Source organism: Zosterops lateralis (assembly GCF_965231275.1).
Source record: "Zosterops lateralis genome assembly, chromosome: 5".
Classification (NCBI taxonomy): domain Eukaryota; kingdom Metazoa; phylum Chordata; class Aves; order Passeriformes; family Zosteropidae; genus Zosterops; species Zosterops lateralis.
Genome location: NC_139766.1, coordinates 52,404,328 through 52,429,218, shown reverse-complemented (window position 1 = coordinate 52,429,218; position 24,891 = coordinate 52,404,328). Strand labels below are relative to the sequence as shown.

The 24,891-nt window shown below is 41.0% G+C and overlaps 1 protein-coding gene across 1 annotated transcript; it reads left to right on the top strand.

The window, feature by feature from the left end:
* Positions 1-484: 484 nt before the first annotated feature.
* On the top strand, positions 485-22,042 carry LOC310909360 (melanopsin-like; the record flags this gene model as incomplete). The annotated part of the gene is made up of 10 exons (XM_083861088.1): positions 485-520; positions 2,561-2,703; positions 4,414-4,547; positions 6,028-6,231; positions 6,650-6,821; positions 8,659-8,814; positions 9,878-9,985; positions 15,351-15,525; positions 17,743-17,892; positions 21,321-22,042. 10 exons carry the CDS (start codon positions 485-487, stop codon positions 21,705-21,707), a joined length of 1,665 nt encoding a protein of 554 aa, XP_083717214.1. The 3' UTR covers positions 21,708-22,042.
* Between the last annotated feature and the right edge of the window lie 2,849 nt (positions 22,043-24,891).

The following is a 24,891-nucleotide window of genomic DNA, read 5'->3' as shown; positions in this document are numbered from 1 at the left end:
TTACACACACACATAGATATGCACATTTTTCTTCTCAGATTCAAAGGACAGTGTTATAAATGGCTTTGGGTCTTTGTCAGCTTGCCACACTTCATACAGCTTGGATGCCTGCCACATCCTGCTCTCTCAGGGTAACACCAGCAGAGGGAATGAGCAGCTGTCTTTCCATTCAGATCTGAAAGTTATCTGACTGCTATTAACATTGGAGCAGAAGTGGCCATGGTATTTCATGGACTCCCCTGGAGGCAAGATCCAAAGTCAGTGTAATCTAAATATCCCTCACTTTAGCTTCTCACTGAGATTGAAGGCTCTGTGTAATCCCTGGTTTTTATTGTCTTCCAGATTCCACTCTGTAAGCATCAATAGTTTATATTTCATCTAGTATTGCCAGCAAATTGTAAGCTGAGTTTACAAATGTGTCATGTGAGATATTTTTCAGCTTTTGACACAGCTCACCAACCACAAATGAGTAAACGGGGCCAAAATGTCCAAGTCAGCTTCTCTTCAGCAGAGAGATAAGGTGAGACACTTTGGGTGTGAAATTTGTAGTGCATTTCTCAAATGAATTTCTGCAACAGTGAATTCCCATATGTTGAAGTAAAGCATAAATCATAGGCAACTACTACTTTCCCTGAATTACATTTATATAATAGCCCTCTATATAATAAACCTCCAGGTAGAGGCAAATCCTTTGCATGCCTAATAGATAAGCTGGAAAGAAAAAAAAAAAAAACGAACCCTTTTCCTTTCTTCACAGTTTAGCTTCTTTGGTATGCATTGCCAGAAATGTGGTAGGGTTATAATTCAGTGCACACACACTGCTAAGATTATTGCATTTGAGAGAGGAGGAGAGGCACTACCATGCTTAACTTGCATGCCCAGGCAGCCCTGCTCTAAGAGCATGGTGCTGGCTCTGCCTGGTGCCACCAAACAGCCTTGACTGCTTTCTTTCCTGGACCACCTCACTGTGCTCTGCCTGCTCTTACACAGCCTCTCATGCTTTTCTCAAGGGTAAATGCTACACACAGAGACATTTTTTTATTGCTGCCTAAGCACTGGAAATAGCAGTTGTCGCCCCTTGGTGCAACCAGCACCAGCAAATGCTCTCTTCCATTTTCTCCCTACTGTTACAGTGATGTGATCTCTGTATGGTGAAGTGCCATACTAGCAGTAGCCATCCTGTCAAGGGTAGAGTTTGTCAGATGACTGAGAAGGCTTGAAAGCACCTTCCTGTTTTGATGCCATAGCTTTTGTACTTTTTTACTAAATCACTTCCGTCCAGGGAGATTTGCTGTCAGCATTTCTGCCCCAGACCCGCTGCTGTGTGGATGCTCAGGGTGTGCAATGCACTTCACCATGCCCTCCTATTGCCAAATACAGCCTCCCCAGGGCATGCCCCAGGAGGGTCACAGAGTTGGGGGGATAAAGCTCACAGCTAGGACTGTTGTACAGGGAGGGAGCTGTACCGTGTCCACCTCACAGATGAGTGAGGAATATAAGACAGAAAGGAGAAGCTGCAGTACAGGAGATTAAGAGTTAGCAACGAGAAAGAAAGGATGTACTCATAATTTTAAAAATGGCTACTTAAATACAAGTGGTTATCACCACATAGTTATCATATTAACCTGTTCTGTCACCCAGCTTCTCTCTCATAGGCCAAAATCAGCCTTATCACACACTCCACACATTGCTGAGCTGTGCAGTAGAGAAAGGGGATGGAGTGAAGCAGGTGTCCAGCTGTGGCAAGGTGCCACACCTTTGACTCAGCTCTCCAGGTCTGATTGCAAGTGTGAGATTTAGCTGCTTGTGACTTGGTAAATAAGAATCTCCACCAAGCAATTTGGACTCTTCTCATTGCTAATGCTAATGTGAACTGAGTGGATTAGCTGTAGGCTGCCTTGCTGATGAATGTAGCCCGTGATAAATCTGAATTTGATTTTAAAAAACCAAATGGAGGGAGCCTATTGATGTGCTGAAGATACAGGGCAGTGCAAGAGGTGTCAAGACTATTTAATGTATGTTTTCTTACACAGGCAATGATAGTGCTGCTGTTGTACCTTTCATCTCCTCTCTTTTGCATGGGGAATTCCCAGGTTTTGTAGCACTGAGTTAGTGGATAGTGAATCTGGGGAGACTCAGGGGATTTGATGTTTGTAAATGTGGGATTTGATATCATTGCTCCTAATGCAACCAAACTGTGACAGGTTATTTCTTGCTGTCAGTCTGTGTTGTCAGCCAGCTCTGTGCCCCAAAGTGCAGCAGTTACCAAGAGCAAGTTTTATGCTCGTGCTTCTTTGCCTTTTTTACATCATCACTATAACTTTCTTAGTTGTCTTTTCCAGTCTGCTTTCTCTGTTGCTCTTTTCTTAAGATAAAGTCTACTGTCAAAATTAGGAAAGTTACCTGAGGGAAACTTGATTCAGGGGATGTGAAAAGAACTCAGAAGCGTGTGTTTGATTTGCACGAGCTTTGGAAGTGAATGCCAACAGCCTGAGCCTGTGTTCCATGACTAAGGGTCCCAAATGGGCTAAGCTTTTCTTTTCCTCTGTTTTCCATTCAGGGTTTGAACATGAGTACCCAGCCACACACTGTGACCAAGGTAGAGATCCCTGGCCATGTTCTTTACACTGTAGGAACGTGTGTGCTCATTATTGGCTCCATTGGCATCATCGGAAACCTCCTAGTCCTCTACGCATTTTACAGGTACAGAAATTCCTTTTGTGGTTGATCTCAGTGGCCTTGAGTTTCACCTGTGCCCTTGAGCAGATTTCTGCATTGCTTTTCACTTGGATTAAATCTGACGGGAACAAATATGAGGGGAAAGAGAGGAGAAGGCAACTCTACACACATGGAAACACATCCATGTGCATCATTGACAACCTCACCGTAAATTCCTGATGTTTTAGAGAATCAAATAAAATGAGAAAATAATACCTTGTTCTATAAAAAAAAATTCTGATTGAAAGGTTAAAGAATGGTTTAATACTTCTAATGATAGAAACCAAAGTCTCATAGCTGCAGACTTCTTCACTTACCCAGTAATATTTGCAGAAATACTTGACAAACAGTGACACTTCCCAGGAGCCCAGTGGTCCTAAAAGGACTAAGAAGGCAATCTGCTACATGAAATAAGCTCAAGCCACCCATGTATTTCCTGCTTCAGGCAGATCATAGGATTTCTGTCAGTTTGTCTGGCAGAGTAATAGGCAGCCAAAGCTACTGCAGCTAGAGTATGCAAAAATCTCATGGAAAAAAGAAACATCTGCCCTCTGCCCCACACCGTGATGATGAATTTCAAAATCCTTCTCATTCACTACTTGCTGTCATTATGCACGGTGATGCAGTGGGGCCTTACAATGCTAGAGACACCAGTGGAGTTATGAACCAAACATTAGTTTCCTATTCTTAAATGTTAAAGACAAATAAATTAGTTATTTTGAATAACTGGCTTCTAATATGATTTAGAGAAATTGATTTCCCTGCAACTGTAGCTATCTTCATGATTTTTTAAAGTGCATCACAAGCTCTATATTTGTCTTGAAATGTATATGGTTTAGCTGGTGTAATAAAAGGATTAAATTGTCAAAGTAGGAAAATCTGCATGGGCAGATTAGCACCTGGGAATGTGTGAACTCTGCACTCTCTCCTACCTTGTTTTTGCAGGCAGTTATGAAACCCAAGAATTTATTAGAATTGCAGCAGCAATTCCTGACTACTGAGATGGCTTTCTCACTTTCTTTTTCAATATTTATCAGCATAAGGAAAGAAATTAATGTTAGCTGCAAATATTGATATTGCAAAGCACATCGCTTGCAGACCTCTGCTTTCACACTCCTTGTAGTGTTTAATGTTGCCTGTTCATCTGCAACTGAGAGTTTTCATTCTCTCTTATGAGATGTATATAAGCAAAAGCACTTTTGCCAAATCACTGTGTGTGCTCTGCTCCTGCTGTAGCACTTTGCAAAGGATCATTTAATTAGTGGTGTGTCAACCACTTGAGGCCAACTGTGTCAACACACCACCTCAGGTCAGCAATTTTTGATGTATCACCAGAGGCAGATCCTTCGGCTCTGTAACTTTCTTCTAATCTTCCTCATGTACAGTGCAAGGCACAATCAATATTACAGCACTCCTAGGGAACTGCTCTTCTGAACAAATCCATATTTATCAAGACAGCTGAAGCTCTCCTTAGCTTGAAGAGGAAGCAATCTATTTTATGGTTTCTGCTTTTTTCAATAATTTTGAAATTACTACAGCTGTAGGTGCAGTAATTGACTGATGATTAGCAATTGATTCACTGTGAGTAACCATTGATTCCAATCTGGACAGTATTTGTTTATGCAAGTAAGCAAAGTTCTAAAGTTAACTTTCCACTTTGTCTTTTTAAAACCATGTATTTCTCATGTTTTTAAGCAACAAGAAGCTGAGGACTCCCCAAAACTACTTTATAATGAATTTAGCTGTGAGTGACTTCCTGATGTCGGCTTCTCAGGCACCCATGTGCTTTGTCAACAGCTTGCACAGAGAATGGATACTTGGAGACATAGGTACTTTTCAACACTAATTCACACCTTGCCAGCTTTATGCTGCCTGCAACCTGTTTCAGCCACAACAGCCTTGGCTTGTGCCATGGATAGAGCAAATCTCTTGAGTCACAGCCCCAGACATCATCAGTCAGCGTGATGTCACACATTTTGTATTACAGCTTTTATCTTACATATTTGGGAAAGGAAGGAGTCAACATCTACGTGTAATCGTGTTACCCTTTAGCTTACAAGGGAGGTGTTATGGCTGAAAAGGGGTAGAAAAGTTTTACTAAGTTGTAAATAGTTTTTGTGTATCATTTTAAGGGCTAGTTACTACTTTTGTTTAGAAATGTATGTTGATATCCATTGACATGCTTCTAGGAATCTCGTATTTATTTAAGAGGCTTAAATAATGGTAGTCATTTGAGGATGCAGCAAATTCAAGCTCCTTTTTTTCCAACTGCAAGAAAAAAGGTGATCTATGCTGAAATTATAGCTGAAATGTGGGTATAGCAAGAACCTCAGAAGGCTCAATGCTGTTTTGTGCCCCTCATCATATTATGGATGAAAATTGCACCCACTGGTGGCTGTACAGTGGTGGAGCAAGCCCAGAGACCATACACTGTTCAGCAGCACAGAAGGGACTCTTCTTTAGTTTCAAGATATTTTTAGTCTTGCTCATCCCATTAGATAAAATCAGTGCAAATTATCATGCTATCACAAATGAAGCATTTGATCTGGGTCGAGTAGGATTTGGTCCTTAGTTGCAAGTTACTTGTATAGACTTTAAAATTCTGCTTCAGGGTTGGATCTGGTAATTTTGATGCCTGTCATTCCTGGTGGGCTCCTGTCTATAACCACATTGGGGCAATGCAAGATTTCAAAGAATGGATGATCTTTCCACACAGGTTGCTCCATTAAATTCAGCATAACTTTTTCCATCTGGTAGTGCAGTGCCTGAATGCAGAGGGGGTCGAAAGGTCTGTTTAATGTAAAAAAATGTCAGTTCTTTTAAAAAGTACTGCCATTAAATATAGGAGTTGGAGCTATGTTTTACAGCTGGTCTCTTAGTCACCAAATTTAAACCATTTCTACATTTTTAAGCCACATAAACCAAAGTCATTTCTTGAACCACCCATCCATCATTAACAGACAGATGTCTGCTGCAGCATGTTAAGATCAATATATTGGGCAACAGTCCAGGAAAATATAACTTTAATTACATTGAATTTTCTTTGAGGCAGTTTTCCATTGACAAAACATTCCCAGTTGCAGCCTGCGGTGAAGTAGGACTCGTTTAAATACATATGTTTGTATTTTATTTTTATTTGTGTTTTTCTAACAAACATTCAGTAACTATGAAAAAGTGAAGCTAAGAAAATGCTTCTATTGAGAGAAAAGTCCTGAGCAAGGAAAAAAAGGGAGATTTGTTACAATGGGCTCTGGGAAGAAGCATGTCTCTTTTCAAGAAAACCCCTGACACTGCCATTTCCTTCTTCAGGCTGTAACTTGTATGCTTTCTGTGGGGCTCTCTTTGGGATAACCTCGATGATGACTCTGTTGGCTATCTCTGTTGACCGCTACCTGGTGATCACAAAGCCCCTGCAGTCCATCCAGTGGAATTCCAAGAGACGCACCGTGCAGATCATCGCTGTAGTGTGGCTCTACTCACTGGGATGGAGCGTGGCTCCGCTCCTAGGCTGGAGTATGTTGTCTGCTCTTTCTCTCCTAGCATTCCCTGTGTACTCTTTTTAGTCTTGCTTGGGCTGTAAAAAAATAAGTTTTCTTATCAGTCCTTGCAAGGATGCCCTGCCACCACCTGATGGTTTGTTGTTGTAGCACACATCTGCACCTACTGCACTGCTCAAACCCTCTGCCCCCCTACACCCAGGGTGTATTCAAGCAGAACAACCTGCAGATGGAGTATTAGGTGTGTACCTAAGAGTTCTGTAGTCAGAACTTCCTCTCTACATCCCTTCTCAGACCACATATATGATGTGTAGTTTGGGCTCTTGAAGACTGTGGATACAGGACAGGGTTTATTTTAAGTGCTTATTGGTGGGATCAGCACCTGCACTAACTTTGGGTGCATGTGTGAATAATGTGTTCCATGTATTCCATAGGTTCCTATGTGCCTGAGGGCTTGATGATATCCTGTACATGGGACTATGTAACCTACTCCCCTGCAAACAGAAGCTACACCATGATTTTATGCTGCTGCGTGTTTTTTATCCCCCTGGTAATAATATTCCACTGCTATCTGTCAATGTTCCTGGCCATAAGGCGTACTGGCAGGTAAGAAATCTAACTGAATCTAACTGAAAGAAGTACATATCCCTTTTTGTGTAATAGAAGATTTTCTCAGTTTCTTTAGCTGCAGAAAAATCTGAATCAAAAAATTGTCTGAATTGAAATTGAAAACTGTAATAGGAGAAATATTTCTTGCTGATTTAAAACTGGAATGGATGTATGAATTTCAGAGCTGAAGTAGTAGTCTCTTGTGGTTTTAATCTTATTCCACTGTAGTAATTAATAGTACATCAGATAATTGGATTGAGTTATTTGTATTTCAGATTTTCGCTACAGGAAACAATGCCCTTGTGTATTCCAGCAGTTTTAGCCTCAAGGGATAATAAAAAACATGTAGCAATGAGGGAATCATCTGCCTTTCAGCAGCTCTGTAAACATTACAGTCCTCATATTTTTTGACATTTTTATTTAAGACAAGCATCCCAAAACGCATTGTGCTTTACTCAAGCATCACAACTACATGCACAATATCTGGCTATGCTTGCTCAGATGTTTTTCCCAAAAAAATTTTGGCCTACATTTGAAATGAAAAATCAGCAGGTTGTTAGATCTGTAAACTAACATCATTCTATCAGTTATTTTTCTGTTAATGAGCATATGGCTTATCTTTGGTCTAATCCAAGTCCAGCTGGTACTGTGAGTCCTTCCTGCTGCTCAACTGTGTCATCAGCTCTGATGGCTTTTCTCTGCTCCTGTGTGCAGCCACTTGTTGAAATAATTTGGCTTCATAAGCCTAAGTTCCACTTTTATAAGTACATTTGTATATGCCTAAAATGAAGTTCTTTCTGAAGTCTATTTTTTGGCCTTTGTCTTGGTTTTTATTGTGCTTTGTATGTATACTTGATACCAAGTGAAGGAATGCATCCTTAAAATAATGGTGTTTTGAACACCTGTGGAGCACAGGGGACAAAAGCTTTTTCTATACCTTTTGCAAGGCCAGGCTGGATGGAGCTTTGAGCACCCTGGTCTAGTTGAAGTTGTCCCTGGTCATGGCAGGGATGTAAGAAGAGATAATCTTTAAGCTCCCTTCCAATCCAGGCCATTCTATGTTTCTATGATTTTATTCTATATTTACAGTGCACCAGCACTGTTATCCTGCTGGCTGGTAATTAATGTCTTCAAGCTGAGATGTATCTCCATTTAACAACACTAATATGTAAAATTTGTTGTTTCTATGCTAAAGTATATAAAATACCTAACTATATCAAACTTCTATAAAATAAAATGTGGTGTGATTGGTGTGAGAAGAGAATTTGATTTTCCATGACAAAAATATTAGGACTGTCTGTTGTACCTCCCACTGAAAATAACTCTTTAACAAATAAATCTACAGGTAAGTAAAAATGTCCTTGCAAGTGTTTGGGACAGGTTTCTCAAAGCTGTCAGGGTGTTCCACCATGTGTTACCTCATGAATTGGAATTTCTGCAAGCTTTCCTCCCTCAAAAAGGATGAGACATAAGACTTGATTTTCCCAGTTGTGCCTTTTCTTGCTCCACCTTTAAAAGCAATGAAGGGCAAGAGATACCAATTTCTCTATCTTTGCAACTTGAAACCCTTCTCGTGTTAGAGATAAGGACACAGCAGTCCTGTCTTGTAGTCCCAGGGCTTCTGGGTCAGTCTCACAGGCAAATGTAACACTTTTGGAACCACATTAATTACCTTCTAGGGTTTTTAAATATTAGAGGAGAAAAGAAGAGTTAGAGTGGTAAAATAGGAAGTTTATTTTGTTTTGCATATTGCTGAGAACATATTAGAGAGAACATATTAGTTGATTTTTTCACTGTCCTTCTAAAATATCTGTATTTTTTTCCCCCCTCATAGAGATGTTCAAAAGCTGGGGTCCTGCAGCCGGAAATCCTACCTCTCTCAGTCCATGAAGAATGAGTGGAAGCTGGCAAAAATTGCTTTTGTGGTCATCATTGTGTTTGTCTTGTCCTGGTCTCCATATGCTTGTGTCACCTTGATTGCCTGGGCAGGGTAAGTGGAAGAGGAATCCAAACACCAGGGACAATTTGCATAATCATATGCAAATATGATTAGTACTATCATCCACATGAGACAAATCTCCTTTCAAATGGGTCTAAAATAATTGCTATATTAGAGGTGATATTTCTTCACTATATCCTTGTGTACAAAGCCAGAAAAGGGATTATTTATCTATGCATTTTAAAGCTATTACGACTTTTTAATCTTAATATTTGGTACATGATGTTTTCTCACCCACTTTGTACAGATTGGATGAGTTACTTCTTTTGTTTTCTAATACTCTCCTTCCTTCTATACACTGCTGTTCCTCCACCTATTCTCCGCTCCAAAGGGACCAGGTGTCTTGTCAATGCATGTTCTACTCTTCAAGGCCAGGTTGGATGGGGCTTTGAGCAAGCTCATCTGGTGAAAGATGTCCTTGCCCATGGCAAAGAGGTTGGGCTAGATGATTTTTAAAGGTGTCTTCCAACCCAAACCATTCTATGACACAGGTAGTATTAACTGCACTTATGCTGCACTGACATTAGTCACACCTGACTGACTGTGGGAGCTTAAAGTCTAAAGGGAAATACTGATTTCAAGCCACTTCCAGTCCTCTCTTCCTTCTGCAGTCACTGCAGAAGTCACTGACACACGTTACTGTGCAGCACACATGCTGCTGCTGAAAGATTTTTTTAGGTTTTATTCTGTTTTCTTTTCTATCACCCTTCACTTCTCCCAGATGGCCACAATGGGGGATCTTTTGTTGGGATTTTGGGGTTTTCTTTTTGTCTACTGCAGAAACAGAGAAGGTGATTCTTTGTGTTCCTAGTCATCCTAAAATTACTTGCTGCATGTCTTTGATCTTTTCTAAATGACTGAAACCAAGTACATGCTGTTAAATTCAAACCTGTCATCTGAGGAAAGAAATCACTTGAATGAATCAACTTTACAGGTGTATTTCTTATAAAAAGATAACAGCACAAAAACAATTTAAAAGAATAATATGTTTTGGTAATGTAGTATCCATGTAATCCATGGCATAGCTGTATTTAATGTTTTTGTTTTGTTTTAGTCGAGGCAACAGCCTAACACCATATTCCAAATCTGTGCCAGCAGTTATTGCCAAAGCTTCTGCAATCTACAACCCCATCATATATGCAATAATTCATCCAAGATACAGGTACAGTAAATATATAGGTATGTGTATAACTGTGCATGCAAATGTGAATCTTTTACATGGAACAAATTACCCTCATCCCTTCAGCCTCACCCCGTGCAGTGCATGTTCCTGTGCTGACCAGGCCATGATGGGCTCTGGGCGATCAGACCCAGAGAAGCTCCAGATATGGCCTTGGGAGTGGCCAAAAGAGAACAGTCTCTCCCTTCACCTTTCCTCTCCCTCAGAGCCCTGCTCTGCCCTGTGGAGCTGCACAAAACTGTGACTGAGGAGGAGAAGATTCTGCTCAGGTCACCTTTCATCATATCAGAGACAGCCACTAGACAGCACTCTCTAGATAAAAGGTCCTAACCAGCAAGGCTCAAAAAAAATCACATCCTTACCAATTTAAGCAGCTGTATATGCATATGTTCAAGGTTTGGTTTTCCAAAGCATTTTTTCCCAAAAAATTTTGAAACACTGGCAGCAAAAAATACTTTTTATATAAAGGAGATATACTTGTAACAGAACTGCTATCCAGCATACCTGTAGAATTTTTTGCAAGTCTTTCAAAGCATAGCTACCACAAAGTGATGCTGTGTCGAAAGTTCTGAGAAAACACAGGGCCGCCATGGTGGTAAATGTGTAAATGTATACATACCACTAGATGGCAGGGTTAGTCATTGGTATGTTTCACCCAGGATGTGGAAAAGCTGGTAAATTCTATTGCTAGGACTTGGGAGCTGGAAATTGAGTTCATTGTTTAGAACGTCTGAGGCATGAGAGTGTGGCTGTGAAAAAAGTGAAGGTTTTTCAGAAGGCTGGTCAAAACATGCTCGAAAAGGGTGAAAACCTTTCATCATACGATGCTATAGAATCATAGAATGGCTCGGGTTGGAAGGGTTAAGTATCATCAAGCTCTCACCCCCTTCCATGGGCACCTTCCACAAGACCATGTTGTGCAAAACCCCATCTTGAGCACTTCCAGGAATGGGTTATCCTCAGCTTCTTTGGGCAGCCTGTTCCTGTGCCTCACCAGCATCACAATAAATTTCTTCCTAATATCCAATCTAAACCTTTCCTCTTTCAGTTTAAAGGCATTCCCCCTTGTCCTATCCCTACCTGCCCTGGTGAGAAGTACTTTTTCAGCTTTTCTGTAGCCCTCATTCAGGTACTGGAATGTGCTGTGAGGCCTGCCCAGAGCCTTCTCCTGGCTGAACAGCCCAACTCCCTCAGCCTATCTGCAGAGGAGAGGTTCTCCAGCCTTTTGGTTATGCTCACAGCCTCCCCTGGACTTGCTGTGACAGGTCCATGTCCTTCCTGTCCTGGGATCCCAGAGCTGATGCAGCACTGCAGGTGAGGTCTCACCAGAGCACAGAGGAGGGGCAGAATCCTCTCCCTCTGCCTCTGCCTCTCCCTCTCCCTGCTGGCCACAGTGCTTTGGATGCACGACATGATCCAGGACACATTTGGCTTTCTGGGCTGTGAGTGCCCATTGCTGGGTCGTGTCCAGCCTCTCATCCACCAGCACCCCAAGTCCTTAGGCACAGCTGCTCTCAGCCCATTCTCTGCCCAGCGCTTGGGATTGTCCTGACCCACATGCAGCACCCTGCACTTGGCTTTTAGAACTTCCTGAGCTTCCTGAGGGCTCCCCTCTCCAGCCTGTCCAGGTCCCTCTGGATGCCATCCCTCCCCTCCAGGGTGGCAGCCACACCACACTGCTGGGTGTCATCACCAAACTTGCTGAGGGTGCTCCCAATCCCACTGCCCATGTCCCCAACAGTGATGTCAAACAGGGCTGGTCCCAACACCCACCGCTGAGGTCACCACTTGTCACTGAGATCCATCTGTACACTGAGCCACTGACCACAACTCTGTGAGTGTGACCACCCAGCTGACTCCTTATCCACTGCGTGGTTCATCTATCAAATCCCTGTTTCTCCAGTTTTGTGATGCATTTTTTTGAAAATGTCTGCTATCATAGCTAACACCTTTTTGCATCATTCAAAAACCATCTGAGTTTTTGAAGTCTGCAGAACATTTTAGTTTAGAGTAGGAGAATGCATTGTTTCTAAATGGGCTGCAGAAGTTCAATGAGAAGTTTTGCATGGCTGGCTGACATGTTTAGGACCCATTATTTGTTTCTGAACCAAAGTTATTGTGTTCAGTTTATTAATTTTGCAAGAAACAGGTTGTCCAGAGAAGCTGTGGATGCTTCCCTGGAAATGTTCAAGGCCAGGTTGGATAGGGCTTTGAGCAATCTGGTCTAGTGGAAGGTGTCCCTGCCCACAGCATCAGGCTTGGTACTAGATGGTCTTTAAGGTTCCATCAAGACCCCTTCCAACCGACACCATCCTATGGCTCTGTGACAGTGAACTCCTTAAGTCAGTCTTTTTCCTATCAGCATGGGCTTCTTAAGACTGTTAAGAAAAAGACTAGAGTCCATAACAAGCTTTCAGACATTTTCTTAATAAGTATCTTGTTTTATCTTGTTTTGTTTTTTCCCCTGCTTTCTAATCTGTATTTCTATCAACAAGAGAAATTTTTATGGACTTGTTGTGAAGACATTTCGTACACTTGGGAGCAATCTAGTCAGGAAAAGAAGTAATGTTGGGTCTCCTGTGATGAATCAAGAATGCAGTTTCAAAACTGAAAAAAACCTACAGTACACTAATAAGTCAGTTCGTAAAAATATGTTGGCAGGACCAATTTTGCTTTAACAGTGAATAATGAATATATATGTTAAGGTTATTGTTTCTGGATAATTTCCAAATCTTCTAATTATTCACATTATGCCTTGAAAGTAATTTATTCAAGCATAGATAAATGAGCCAGTCTGTTCAGGCCAAAGGGTTAAGGGTTTGAGCAGGGGATAATTTGTCATTTTATATTATAACTACTGAACCAAATTACATCTAAATTGTTTTCCAAATCTTTCTAGAAAGAGGCGTCCAGAAATCAGGATCAAAAGTGTTCATATCAGGTTCAATCCACTAGCAAAGCAAGATGCTTTTTTGTACAGAGAAGTCCTGACACTGCATCTTAACATTCCAACAAAACAAACTCTTTTTGTGGGCTTTCCTTACCTTAAACAACAGAGGGGGAAAAAGTACATTATAGTGAATGTAACTGAAAATGTAGCAGTGACCTTTGTGCTAGCACTTGGCTTCTAAGAACTGGTTTGAGAATTTGTTATATTCCTCCTCATCTACCCATCCCCCTGCCTACCCATTCCCCACCAGCAGAAAGGAGAAAAACACCTCTCCCTAATAGGACTCACAGGAAGTAACGAATGTAAGGAATGTACTCAGAGTTTTAATTCATGAAATGCTCTTTTATGGAGAAGAAAACTTTCACATCTTTAACATGTTGTGTGTTCTCTCTGTGTTCCACAATAACTCTAACACATTGCTGTGTTAGAGTTATTGCAGAAACTCCCTTACAATTTGGAAGTTTTTTTGTTTTGGAATCATTCTTTCACAGCAAACAGGAAATTCTGCAACTCCATGTTTCTAACTGGCTCCCAAGCACAGCAGAATTACACAAAAAATATTGGTTCAAAAGTCCCACATCATAAATAATGAATAATCACAAATAACTTTGAGTTGCAGTATTTTTTTAAAAAGTTGCTCGCAATTACTATATATTTCACTTTAAGTGACTCTTTTATTTCAGATTATAGAAATATCATTAAATAAGTACTTCAGTTTATTTCACACATACAATATTAAAACTCTCTTCAAAATCTGTACTTCCATCCCAACCAGCAAAATGTCCCTCAGCAGTCTTCCCAAATATTAGTAAAATAGAAATTCTGGTCCCTCAAGACATTCTGAAATGTTCATATATTTTCCTTGAAAATTCACCACCAGACATTTATTTCCTGAGTCTCCATCATTAGGAGACTTCTGCACCAAATCCCATTTAATAAATGGGATGGTGTGTTTTACACTAACTTGAATTTGTCAGGGGGAAATAGTTCAGCTTCTTAGCTGGGGAAAAAAAGCTGGCAGCTGCTTTTCAGCACCAGACTGAGGTCTTCAGCCTGAAAGGAAATTTATGGGGGCTTGACATTTTCTCATGTCCTGTAAACCCTTTCTCAGGACTTTTTATTTTGTGTACAACATTAACCATCTTTTTTTACCCAGCACCATGTGAGGAGCCTTCTGCCCCAAGCAGCTCAGTGAGCCCTGCCTGGACACCAACAGGCATCTTGGCAGGATCAGGAATGATGGTGCAGGCAGCTTTTTTCAGTCCTCATCTCCAGAGTAGACACAGAGCTGCTGTACTTGCCTTTGAAATTACACAGGAAAGAGACGCAGAATTATTCGGAGTGGCGATCATGCCAAATGTTGAAGTTTGGTGGTGGTGGCTTTCTTTTCTTGATTACAAGTGAGTGAACTCATTTCATGATGCCAGAATCATGTCTCTGAAATTTTAACATGCATGATCTTTTGTTAGAATAGAAATGATGATTTAAAATGTACTGGTTATTCAACAGACCTGGTAACTATAGAAGCAGAAGATTTTACAATATACATCTGCTTGACTTGCATCTCAGTGTAAAGTCAGTGTACTGACATCCTCTAGCAATCTGTGGTCCCCTGCATCAGTTCCTTGCCATATGGCTTGTTGCTGCCTCATTTATTGACTTGTTCATTTAGTTTTTTGCCCCTATTAACTTCATCTGTTGGATTGAGAAGTGCTGGGGAGGTGTTACACTAAATGAAGCATTCTGACCAGCCTTGCTCTGAGAGGAAAAAGGCCAGCTAGCATTGCCCAGGGGAGGCTCTTGGACACTTGTGCTCCATGCAGGGCCATGGTTGGGGTCAGGAGAAATAGACTCACACAACCATGACTGAGATTATTATTTAATGAATAAGGCAGGTTTAGGGTCTAGACCACCTTCTCTATGCTTGTACAGTGTTAATTTTCAATAAGGGTTTACAGTAACTGCCATGATTTAACTAAGTAACAACATCTGGTTCTTCTGGCCCTCTTCCTTTCCCTTGTTTCCACTCATTCTGTGCCTTTTCACAGTGAAGACCTTTATACCAACTAGCCTGAAATTTTCTGGGTTAACATTTTAAATGAACCATGTGCAATCATGCTTTTCAAGATATTTTCAATTCTTACCACTTACCTATGCAGCTCTTCTCTGTGTGTTTTGACAAAAGGCCCAGAAGGACCTGTTATTTTCTTTTCAGCCTGATGAGTTGTTTGCACCAGCTATCATGCTGTTTGCATGTAATTTTTAAGATCACTTTAATCAAAACAGAAGCTGTGTTGAGGTGATGGAAAGAGACGGCATTTTCACCACGTGAATTTCAAAGCCATGTCCTCAGTTTGACAGATTTGGCTTTTTTTTTCTTCTCACATTTTTCCTCAGAAAAACCATCCACAAATCTGTTCCCTGCTTGAGGTTCCTGATACGAATATCAAAGAATGACCTCCTGAGGGGATCCATAAATGAGTCATCATTCAGGACCTCTCTCTGCAGCCACCACTCTCTTGCTGGCAGGACCAAGAGCACTTGTGTTTCCTCTGTTTCTGCTGGAGAAGCTGTAAGTCTTTTCTTGTTTCCATGAAAGAAAGTGAGTTTAACATTTCTCAGACTCTAAATAAGCAACTCTATAAATACGTATTCAAAATCAGAGAACAGAAAACGGAAGGAGACTGTAGCCAAATTTTTTGGGTCATGTAAGGTTATTTCTGCAAAGCTGGAAGTTCATGCATGATGATTTACAATCACAAAAAGCATTCAGGCCAGCATATCTGTGTGATTCTGATGCCTACTGGGACCAGTGATGCTCAGATTAGTCCTTTAATGTAATCTAAAAAGAGCTGCTGTCAGACACTCCCTGTGTCACCAGCTACTGGCTATGTCAGGTGTCTCACTGCTCTGGAGGACAAGAAAACAATCTTCCATCCAAAGTTTTATGACTTATCCAAACACTGTCTTATTATTTTAAAGGAAGCCCATTTTCTGTAGGATGGGAAATTTTTGATTTCTTTACCTGAGTTTAACCATGAGAAGTCAAAGCTTCTGCCCCTAGACCATGGTGGGGTGTTTTGTAAGAACACACCCCAAGCATCAATAAGGCTGGTGCCTGAGTGAGATAGAAACAAAATAATCCCTTGAGATTCTTCACAGCCTCTCTCAGTCACAAGAAGCTGGCCTTGCCTGCATAGGTGCAGTGAAGGTGGCTCCCGGGGTGGGGTGGCAGCCATGGTAGAGTCTGGGCTGGGGTGGGACCTGTGCTGCTCCCTCTCAGTTTGGGCATCAGAAAACTCCCAGAGTGACAGCTGCCACCAGTAACCTTTCACAAAATTATAAATCCTAGGTATACCTTTTATACCTTCAGGTATAAAAACCTAAATTTTCTCCCATTACTCCTTTGTTTGATGACAAATTAAGTAATTTCAGCTGCATCATCCTGATCCAAGAAGCTTTCTGTTCTTCACTGTTGGTCACTACTTGGTTTTGGTTTGTTCAATGTTAGCAGGTTATTGCATGTATTTTGTTGTGGGTGCTGTTTAAATAGACAGGATAATGAGGGTAAGAGGCTTCGGCTTTTGGCACAGCTTTGGCTTAGGAGTCTCAGTTAAAAGTCCCGCTGTTAGCAGTGCATAGCACTGTGCTGAATTGATGCAGCAATTGTCCTTGGGGCAACTGACAGCTCAGTGCAGCTGTAGAGGTTTTAGCTGAAACAGCAGCTGCTGAAATAAAAACTAAGCTTGATGACTTTGGCATGACAGCAGGACTGGCTGAAATTTTGGAATGCTCCAATAAAACATGGATGGGCAAGAAATGACACCAGGGACACTGTAAAAGATGCAGCTGTTGCCACCAACATTTTCCTCTACGTGTTGTGTACATGTTAGTGAAGGGAACAAACATATTTTTGAGTCATGTCAAAGAATGTTTCATTCAAGGAGTTTTATTAAACAACTGAAGGGAAATAAACAGATGGCCACACATAGATGTTTGAGCAAGGTGATGCAGAGGAATTATGTGCTCCCTTCCCACTTCTGTGAAGCTCTGTCTGTCTGTCTGGTCTCTGTCTATCCATATCTAAAAGCTGGTGTTGGAGTGGAATTATCTCATCATTGATATTCAACTCAATCAAAAAGTCACCACAAAGTAAGGGATGACAGGCAGTCTCACCCCAATCCAGTAAATGGAACAGCATTTTTGCAATGTCCCATTTGTGCTTCATTACTGACATGATCTTAGAAAATTAGAGCAAAGCCCACCCACTGTCTCCTATGCACTAATGATGGTTTGTAGAATCAGTAAGCTCATGCAGATTGAGAAGCCCTTGGTGTTCTGGATATTCTGCTGGGATGTATGCAAACATGGTTTTGGATTTGTCCATGCCCATGGTTTTGTATTAGCAGGTAGTCACACAGAATGCCACAAGACGTATTAAATAGATTGAGTGTATTGGCTCCCAACTTTAGAATTCAGATGTTCTGCAGCCATAAGTGTACCATAAGCAATGAGATAAAAAAGGGTGAAAAACATCCTGATGAAAAGAGTTTAAGTAAATATTCATTATTTTCAAGTTGGTTTTATTTTTGGTCAGCAAGCAAAATAGTTCAGGATAAGCGACAAGACTGAAAATAAAGCCTCTCCCCCAGGAGTTTTATGTGTGAGACCTATGTTAGAACAGCTTTAGTTTTTTGTGAATGTGCATGGGTTTTGCTAGAGTTTTAGAACTTACAAGAATTTGAGAAAAGATGCAACTGTCTGAAATCCTTCATCAATTTGTGATTAGACCCGGAGCAATGTAGAGCTCGACCCTGTAGAGCCAGCTCAAGAGACACTGAAGCCTCGCCGAAGCCATTCTTTCTCCACAAGTCTGAGACAAGAGAAGAGAGACCTGCTCCCAAAGACCTGCAGCTTCGATGCAGCCACTCCCGAAAAGGTACAGAAAAAGTCTCAGCTGAGGACTCTATGTTTTAGTGCTAATCTTGCTGGATTACATAATCTCTGGAATGATAATTCAGCCTTTGTGCCCATCTATTTCATCTGTAGGCTTTATTTATACCGATTTTAACATCCTCTTTGCTGCTATTTCTTTTCTTTCTTTCTGCCTTTCTGTCTTCCTTTTTCTTTCTGTCTTTCTGTCTTTCTTTCTCTCTCTCTCTTTTTTTGTCTTTTTTGTATTTTTTTTTGTTTTGTTTTGAGTGCGTGTGTGTGTGTGAGACAAATGACAGTGCCAGTAATGAGTAATTAATTTTTTTCACTGATATTTGCCTGGTTTTGAAAAGCCAGCTCTGCTTGTAGCTCTGAAGTTGCATTAAGGCATAGTCAATAGCATGAGATGTAAGAAGATGAGTTCTTTGCCTCTTAGCCTGTTTATCTACCCCAACTTTGGTTCCTTCCATCATGGTCCTTGTGTCCATATTGTGGCAGTCTCCTTTTAGAGTAAAGTCAAGCCTGCAAAACAGAGTTTGACATGATAGAAGCCACCCTTTTCCTTCTTTTCAGTGTACATTAAAATGTTTTATTTTTGTTGAGGGGGAAGATGAGAAAGAAACTCCCATTTCTCCCTAAGGGTGGGAGAGTCTGGCAGCTGCCACCCTTCCCTCACTGAAAGAGGAGATGGTGAGTACTCAGCGCATCCTCTGTGGATGCATCCCCCTCATTGACCAAACCACTGAGGTTTGGTGTCCTGTTGTTGAGGAGCACCCCATTCCCTGATGGGAACAGTAGGTCACTCATGAGTCAGCTTCTGCCGGATTGTAACACCAGTTTCCAAAAGAGTACTTGTATGGGTGGCACAGTGTCAGGCATACACCAGTGCTGCCTTTTCAGGGAAAGATGTAGCTTACCATCCCACCAGTCTGTGGCTGGACTGAGTAGCACCCCCTTTTTTGATGGAGACATCCTTTCTTGGGGTTACTCAAGTGCATGCAGACAAACACACATGCCTTGAGCAGCTACAGCATCTGCTTCTGTCCCCTGTGCTCCCTTCCAGGTCTGATGGCAATTGTCTTGGGACAGCATAGTTTAAAGCAGGAACTTCTCTGAAAATTTCCAGCCAACTGATGACCTGGTTCCTGCATGCCTCTGTCCTGTCTTCTTTCATGTGTGTCATTAAGACCAGGTCCTGAGAAACCTTGCTCTCTTCCTGTAACTGTTGTGAACAGTATTGGTGGAAAAACAGCAACTTCAAATGTGGTGTCAACATGGGCTCAAATCTACTTCTTAGTTCTGCTGCCTTCTGTCAGCATTCAAGTGTGTCCAAGGTTGCAGGCAAGTAACGGAGGCAGACTGTAGGCAAATGGAAAAGGATATTGTCTCCAGGTTCTGGAGAATCACTGGCTTTTGGTCTCACAAGGAAGGAGAAGGGGAGTAAATCTCAGGTGGTCTGCATAAACAGTTCAGTAATAAAACAAATATATCTGTATCAAGGAATTTAGCAACTGTGTAGCCCACAAGAAGGCTCATGTGCTATACTTTGCCTTTGAAAGAATCTCTTGAATTACTTCGGTAAATAACACTTTAGAGTTTCACCAGCATTCGCTGAGCTATGAAGAGTTTATTTACATTGAATGTTCAAAGCCTCATTTGCTTGCTGTTTTCAGCAGAGATTCCTGTGTGCTGTGAAGGACCTTTGTGTGTTCATTGCAGCTAAATGCAATGCATCACTAGTCATACTATCAGAATAAGCATTTATTTGTCAAACTCAGTTAATGTTTCACATTTATCCTCAAAAAAACCCCAACCAAAAACAAAAAGAAAAACAACCCCCAACAAACCCTAAAATGCACCAATGCATATTTTTATATTTATTTTAAGGCTTCAGTAGCATATACTGGATTGTCTTGGACTGAATTCCAATTAGAGCACTTCCAAAAACACTCCTTTGTGGCCAAGCCAGTTAGTGTCCCAGACTTGGTGCATTCCAAAGCATAAAAATGCATGTGACTGTTTTCTGTGCTGCCACGAAAATATGATCCAGCCTCATGACTTACTTCAGTTATAGTAACCAACTTGATGTAGGCTGACACCTGGAAATTTAGCATGGCAGTGAAGAGGCTTTTCTGGAAGAATTAAACTGTGGATTTGGATACTTGATTTCATAAGAGAGTGATCAAATGTCCTCTCTGCATCCAAGTTTTGTTTCAAGGGAATTACCCAATGTGAAAACCATTAAAAAAACTTGTAAGTGGGTGTTGTGCCCACTAAGTCACATCCAAAAGAAACCTACTCTTCTGTTGCAGTGAAAACAGCACTTGAAAGAGGGAGGAGTGGTTTTGGAGTTGGAGTTTTTCATTCTATTACTATCTTTGATATGGAAGAATAGATTTTTTTTTTTTCTGTCATGCTGATTTAAACCAATTTTTTTAGCACAGTGTGCTTCCCTCCATTTGGTAGGTAAAGCAGCTGGAGAAATCATTATCAATAGGGATTTATGAATGATTCCTGCTTATGGAGTAGTGTGACACAAAACTATGGGAATTACATAGTAATGAAGTAAAACCTGCATTTTACTTTAAATTTTGGTTTTCCCTAGAAAGGAGGGACTTCCAGCTTATCTCTATATCTGACACGGTGATTTTATTGCCTTAATTGTCATTTTTTTAAGGAAGCCAAAACTGATTACTCATGCCTTCCCTTACCTGTGTATTTGAATATTAACTGATGCTTTCAAAGCTGACTTAGTTGACTCTGAATTTGCACACTGTGCACAAGACTTATGAAAAGAACATGAGAGGCCTTGCCATCAGAGCCAAGTTAGTAATCAGAATTCTCTCAAAATAGGCAAATAAGAAATTGTTTGTCAAGTGAGTATTTATTGCTTGTTCTTGGAGGAAGCACTTTCCAATGTGTGAATGCAAGGCCACCAGCTTCCCTGAGGTAGTTTCAGGAGGCGTTTGGGGAGAGACAGAGATTGTTACAAGGTTGACAAACCTTTAGGGAAATAAAGAATGAAGGGTACTTGAGTCTTATCTGTGATCTCTACCATGAGAAGAGAGAGAAGTGCAATCATCTAGTACTCTGATACCCTGAGATGTGTTAAAAATGAAGTAATACCATTATTTAGTGATGAAATAAGTCAGATACAGAAATGCAGTTTTGTTTTATTTATTTTTTTTATTTTATTTTTTTTTTCTTTTTGATCTCTGCTGATATTTGAGTACATCTTCTTTTGCTCCATTTAACATTCTGCTTTTCAAGCAGTACATGTTAGCATATCATGATTTTCCCTCAAGTTAACGATTCAAGTGTTTAGAAAATTGGCCTGGTGGCTCAGATATTGACTAGTGGCAATGAATATTTCAAATACTGTTTTCCATAGCCTCATGGTGTCTGACAATGCTAAATCTTGTGTCTCCACTCCAGGTTTCACTCTCCTCCAGCTGTTTGGAGAAGGTGCTTGGGCAGCCTGTCCTACCCAGTGCCTCTGCAGCACTTGTGACCAGCTCCCTGAGAGCAACTTCTCTGCCTGTCAGATTGAATAGCAGCAGTGTCACCAGAGGAGACTCAAGTACTTCTCTTATGGCAACTCAAGGAAGTCAAGTGAATGGAGTTGTGGATTCTGTCATTAGCAAAGAAGTCCCTCGCATCATCATCATTCCTACCTCAGAGACAAATCTGTTTTGTGAAGAACTAGAAGAGGAAGAGACTCAATTATTCCACTTTCATGACAAAAAGGGCAATCTGCTGGACTTGGAAGGGCTTAGCTCATCCATGGAGTTCCTTGAAGCTGTTGAGAAATTTTTATCATAAGTTTGTCAAAAGAAAACTTTCCGGTAATTATTTTCTTGGCATCTTCTCCACTTAATTATACCAAATAACTGAAGCCTTGTAGGTTAGATCATCAGATTTTTTTTTTTTTTTTTTGTATGTTTATATGGTAGTCACTAGGCAGCCTTCAGATTTATCTTTGTCCAAACCAGCTCAGGCATGGAAACAGGCTTTCGCTCAGATTGTGCTGTAGGAAATGAGCAGTGGAAGATTTGGCAGCACGATCGAGTGGCATTGGTCAAGGAGGCTGCCTGATTTGTTGCCACTGATGGGGGTACCAGGAGAAGGGGAAACAGCTGACTGAGAGCAGGGTCAGCTGCTGAGTGCTTCTGCTATCTCCACATGGAACAGTGTTCTCTTTTGGCAGCTCTGCTCTGGACAGTGATGGGAAGCACTGCAAGACCAGATCTTCCACCAGCTCCAGCAGTAAGATAGATGGCTACATGAACTCAACTGGAGTTTAATCAAATAATTCTCAGCATTGTTTTTGCTGTGTTTTATTTTTTAAATAGGCAACTTGTTAAACATGGAGAAAGAAGCTGGTGGTTTTCCACTGGGAAGTGACTGCTTCCCAGCTTCTAATCCTCTGAAGTTTGGTGGTATAAATCTGGATTTTACCTTAGCATTATCATGGTCACCTAAATGTCAAAATGCAAGGTGCTATATGCTAAAACATACACTACTGTAGAAGCATTCAGAGTACCTTCAGAGTTACAGTCCTGATTAAATATGTAAGTATCCTAATGAGTCTGTGATTCAAAGAGTGAATGCTTGCAGCTGGCTTGACAAGTCATTGACAAAAATAAAGTCTTGGCTGCTATATATCACTTGTCTGTTCAGAGGAGGTTCTTCTCATCTCCTCTAAAACAAACCAGCAGATGATTTTTACAGGTCACTTTACCAGAGACCTTCAAAGAGGGTAAAACATCATCTTGGGGAGACAACCATACAGTACTGTTTGTTACAGGATGTGCACTTACACCATTATCTGTGGATACTACTTGTGCTCATTTTATCTCTGCTTCACATTATGGCCCAGGCTCACAGGACTCTCCTAGCATTTTATTCCTAACTGCACTCTTCCTTTTTTTTTTTTTTTTACTCATTTTCTCATTTCTTTACATCTTCCCTTTTAGTCTCTGATTTTCAAACATAGGTAATAAGTTCAACTACATTGTTCTTCACATAATATCAATATATATTACTAGAAATCTGGTGCTCCTCTGGATATAATAGTGCAAATATTTGGTCCAGGGAGACTAATAGCATTCAGACATTCAACAAGAGAGTGAAAGTTTATGTTCACAGTCTCAGTTTATTTCCTTGGCCGTATCCTAAATTGTGCAGAGACCACTGAGAGAATTTCCAGGTTTTGTGTATTGCACTGGCTGATCTTGGGAAGTAATTTCTCTTTGCCTGTTTTCCTGATGCAAAAACCAGATGGGAAGCGTAGAAGTGTTTTTAATTACTTTTTTCATTACAAAAAAAAGGCAACACAAATCTTGTTTGCAACAAGCTAGACAGGAACACCAGTAAAGAACAAAACCCAGAGCAGCACAGGAGAGAGAAGAATGCCTCCAAACTTGCACACTTGAGGCTCTGCAAGGTGCCAGACCTTTGAGAAGACTGACACACTTGCTTTTCATGTAGACTGTACAATTTTTAGAAGAAAAAAAAAAAAAAAGGCACTGGTGGGTTACAGAGGCAATTGCTGTGACAGGCTGCCTAATGCAGTGCTGACACTCTTAATGCTGCTATTATTTGAGGTGCTCTGCTAGCTAGAGTATAGCTAGGGAAGCTACACTTCCCTACCATGGGAAGCAGGGGGGAAATCGGGGGTGGATCCTCATCATGCTTATGTCTGCCTGTGTGTAGTCCTGGTGTGTGGGGCCGCGGGACCAAGGCTCAGCTGGGGCAGCACCAGGCTGTGGTCCCTGCAGCCAGGCTGCCAAGGCCTGTGCCCACTGCGTGACGAGTTTTCTGACAGGGTCAGGAATCATGCCAAGGTCACCTACAATGAGCTCAGCAATTCCAAGGACAATTCCTCCATTTGAGGACTGGCACAGTGAGCAGACACTGCAGGACAGCTGCCGGGGACTGGGACAGAGACGTGCTCACTTGCAGTTCCACAGTGCCAGGTTTTCATCCACTGCATAGTTTTGGCCACAACGAGTAATCAAATGTTAATTATGTATTGTGCTCATGGGAAATAGGGCAGGCTAAGTCCTAGGCTAAACATACTGTCCTGCCATCTTGGACTCTTGTCCTTTTTTTTGCTGAACCTGCCCTCTCTGTTTGCTTTTTTTTTCCTACACCAACTATGCAGCCAGTGACCTTACTTCTTTTTGCATTTAATATCCTCAGCTGCTGTATCTCTTTTCTTCTTGAGCCAGATGTAAGGAAGCAAGTGTTCTTCTAAGGCTTCCAAGCCTTAGACCTGACTTTTGCTGCTGTAATTACTCCAAATAATAATAGAAAATGCATTTGGTGTTCCATGTTATAAAAACATACCCTGGAGTAGATTTTGCACTCAGATTGTGACAGATTTATACTGGGAAGACTGTAGGCAGGGTATTGCCATAGGTTTTGGCAGGATGAAGAAGGGAAGACCTGAAGTCATAGTCAACAAATTCCTCTGTATCTGAAGTTTTGCCTTCCACCTGTTAGGCTACAAGAAGGGCCAGTGATCTCTTGTATGTGTTTGGTACTATTACTGTGCTGGTACTGGGAGCATGTCTCAGAAAATTAGCAGGCTTGAGATATGTGCAAACAATGTTTCACTTTTATGCTGTTAGTGTCACACACTGTTAGTACCATTGCTTCGGAAGCTGCTATCAAGACTGCTGCTTGTTTAAACTGATACAGGCTAAAATACCAAATGGTATAACGGTAGAGAGATAAAACATAAAGCTGTATGAAATATCAGATAGACTTACTGCAGTCACTGTGAGACTTTTGCAGAAACATCAGTCACAGAGTAGATTAGTCTCAAATTGAATACCACAATGCAGAAGAATTTTGCAAGCTTTTCTGTTGCCACATTAGAATAGATGGCACATAAAAATGTACACGGATTAATGTTGCTTCCTGTTTCACAAAGGAATGTATTGGTTCACTCAAATTGAATAAAAAATTATTAGGAGTTAAACTGAATTATCCATTGTTT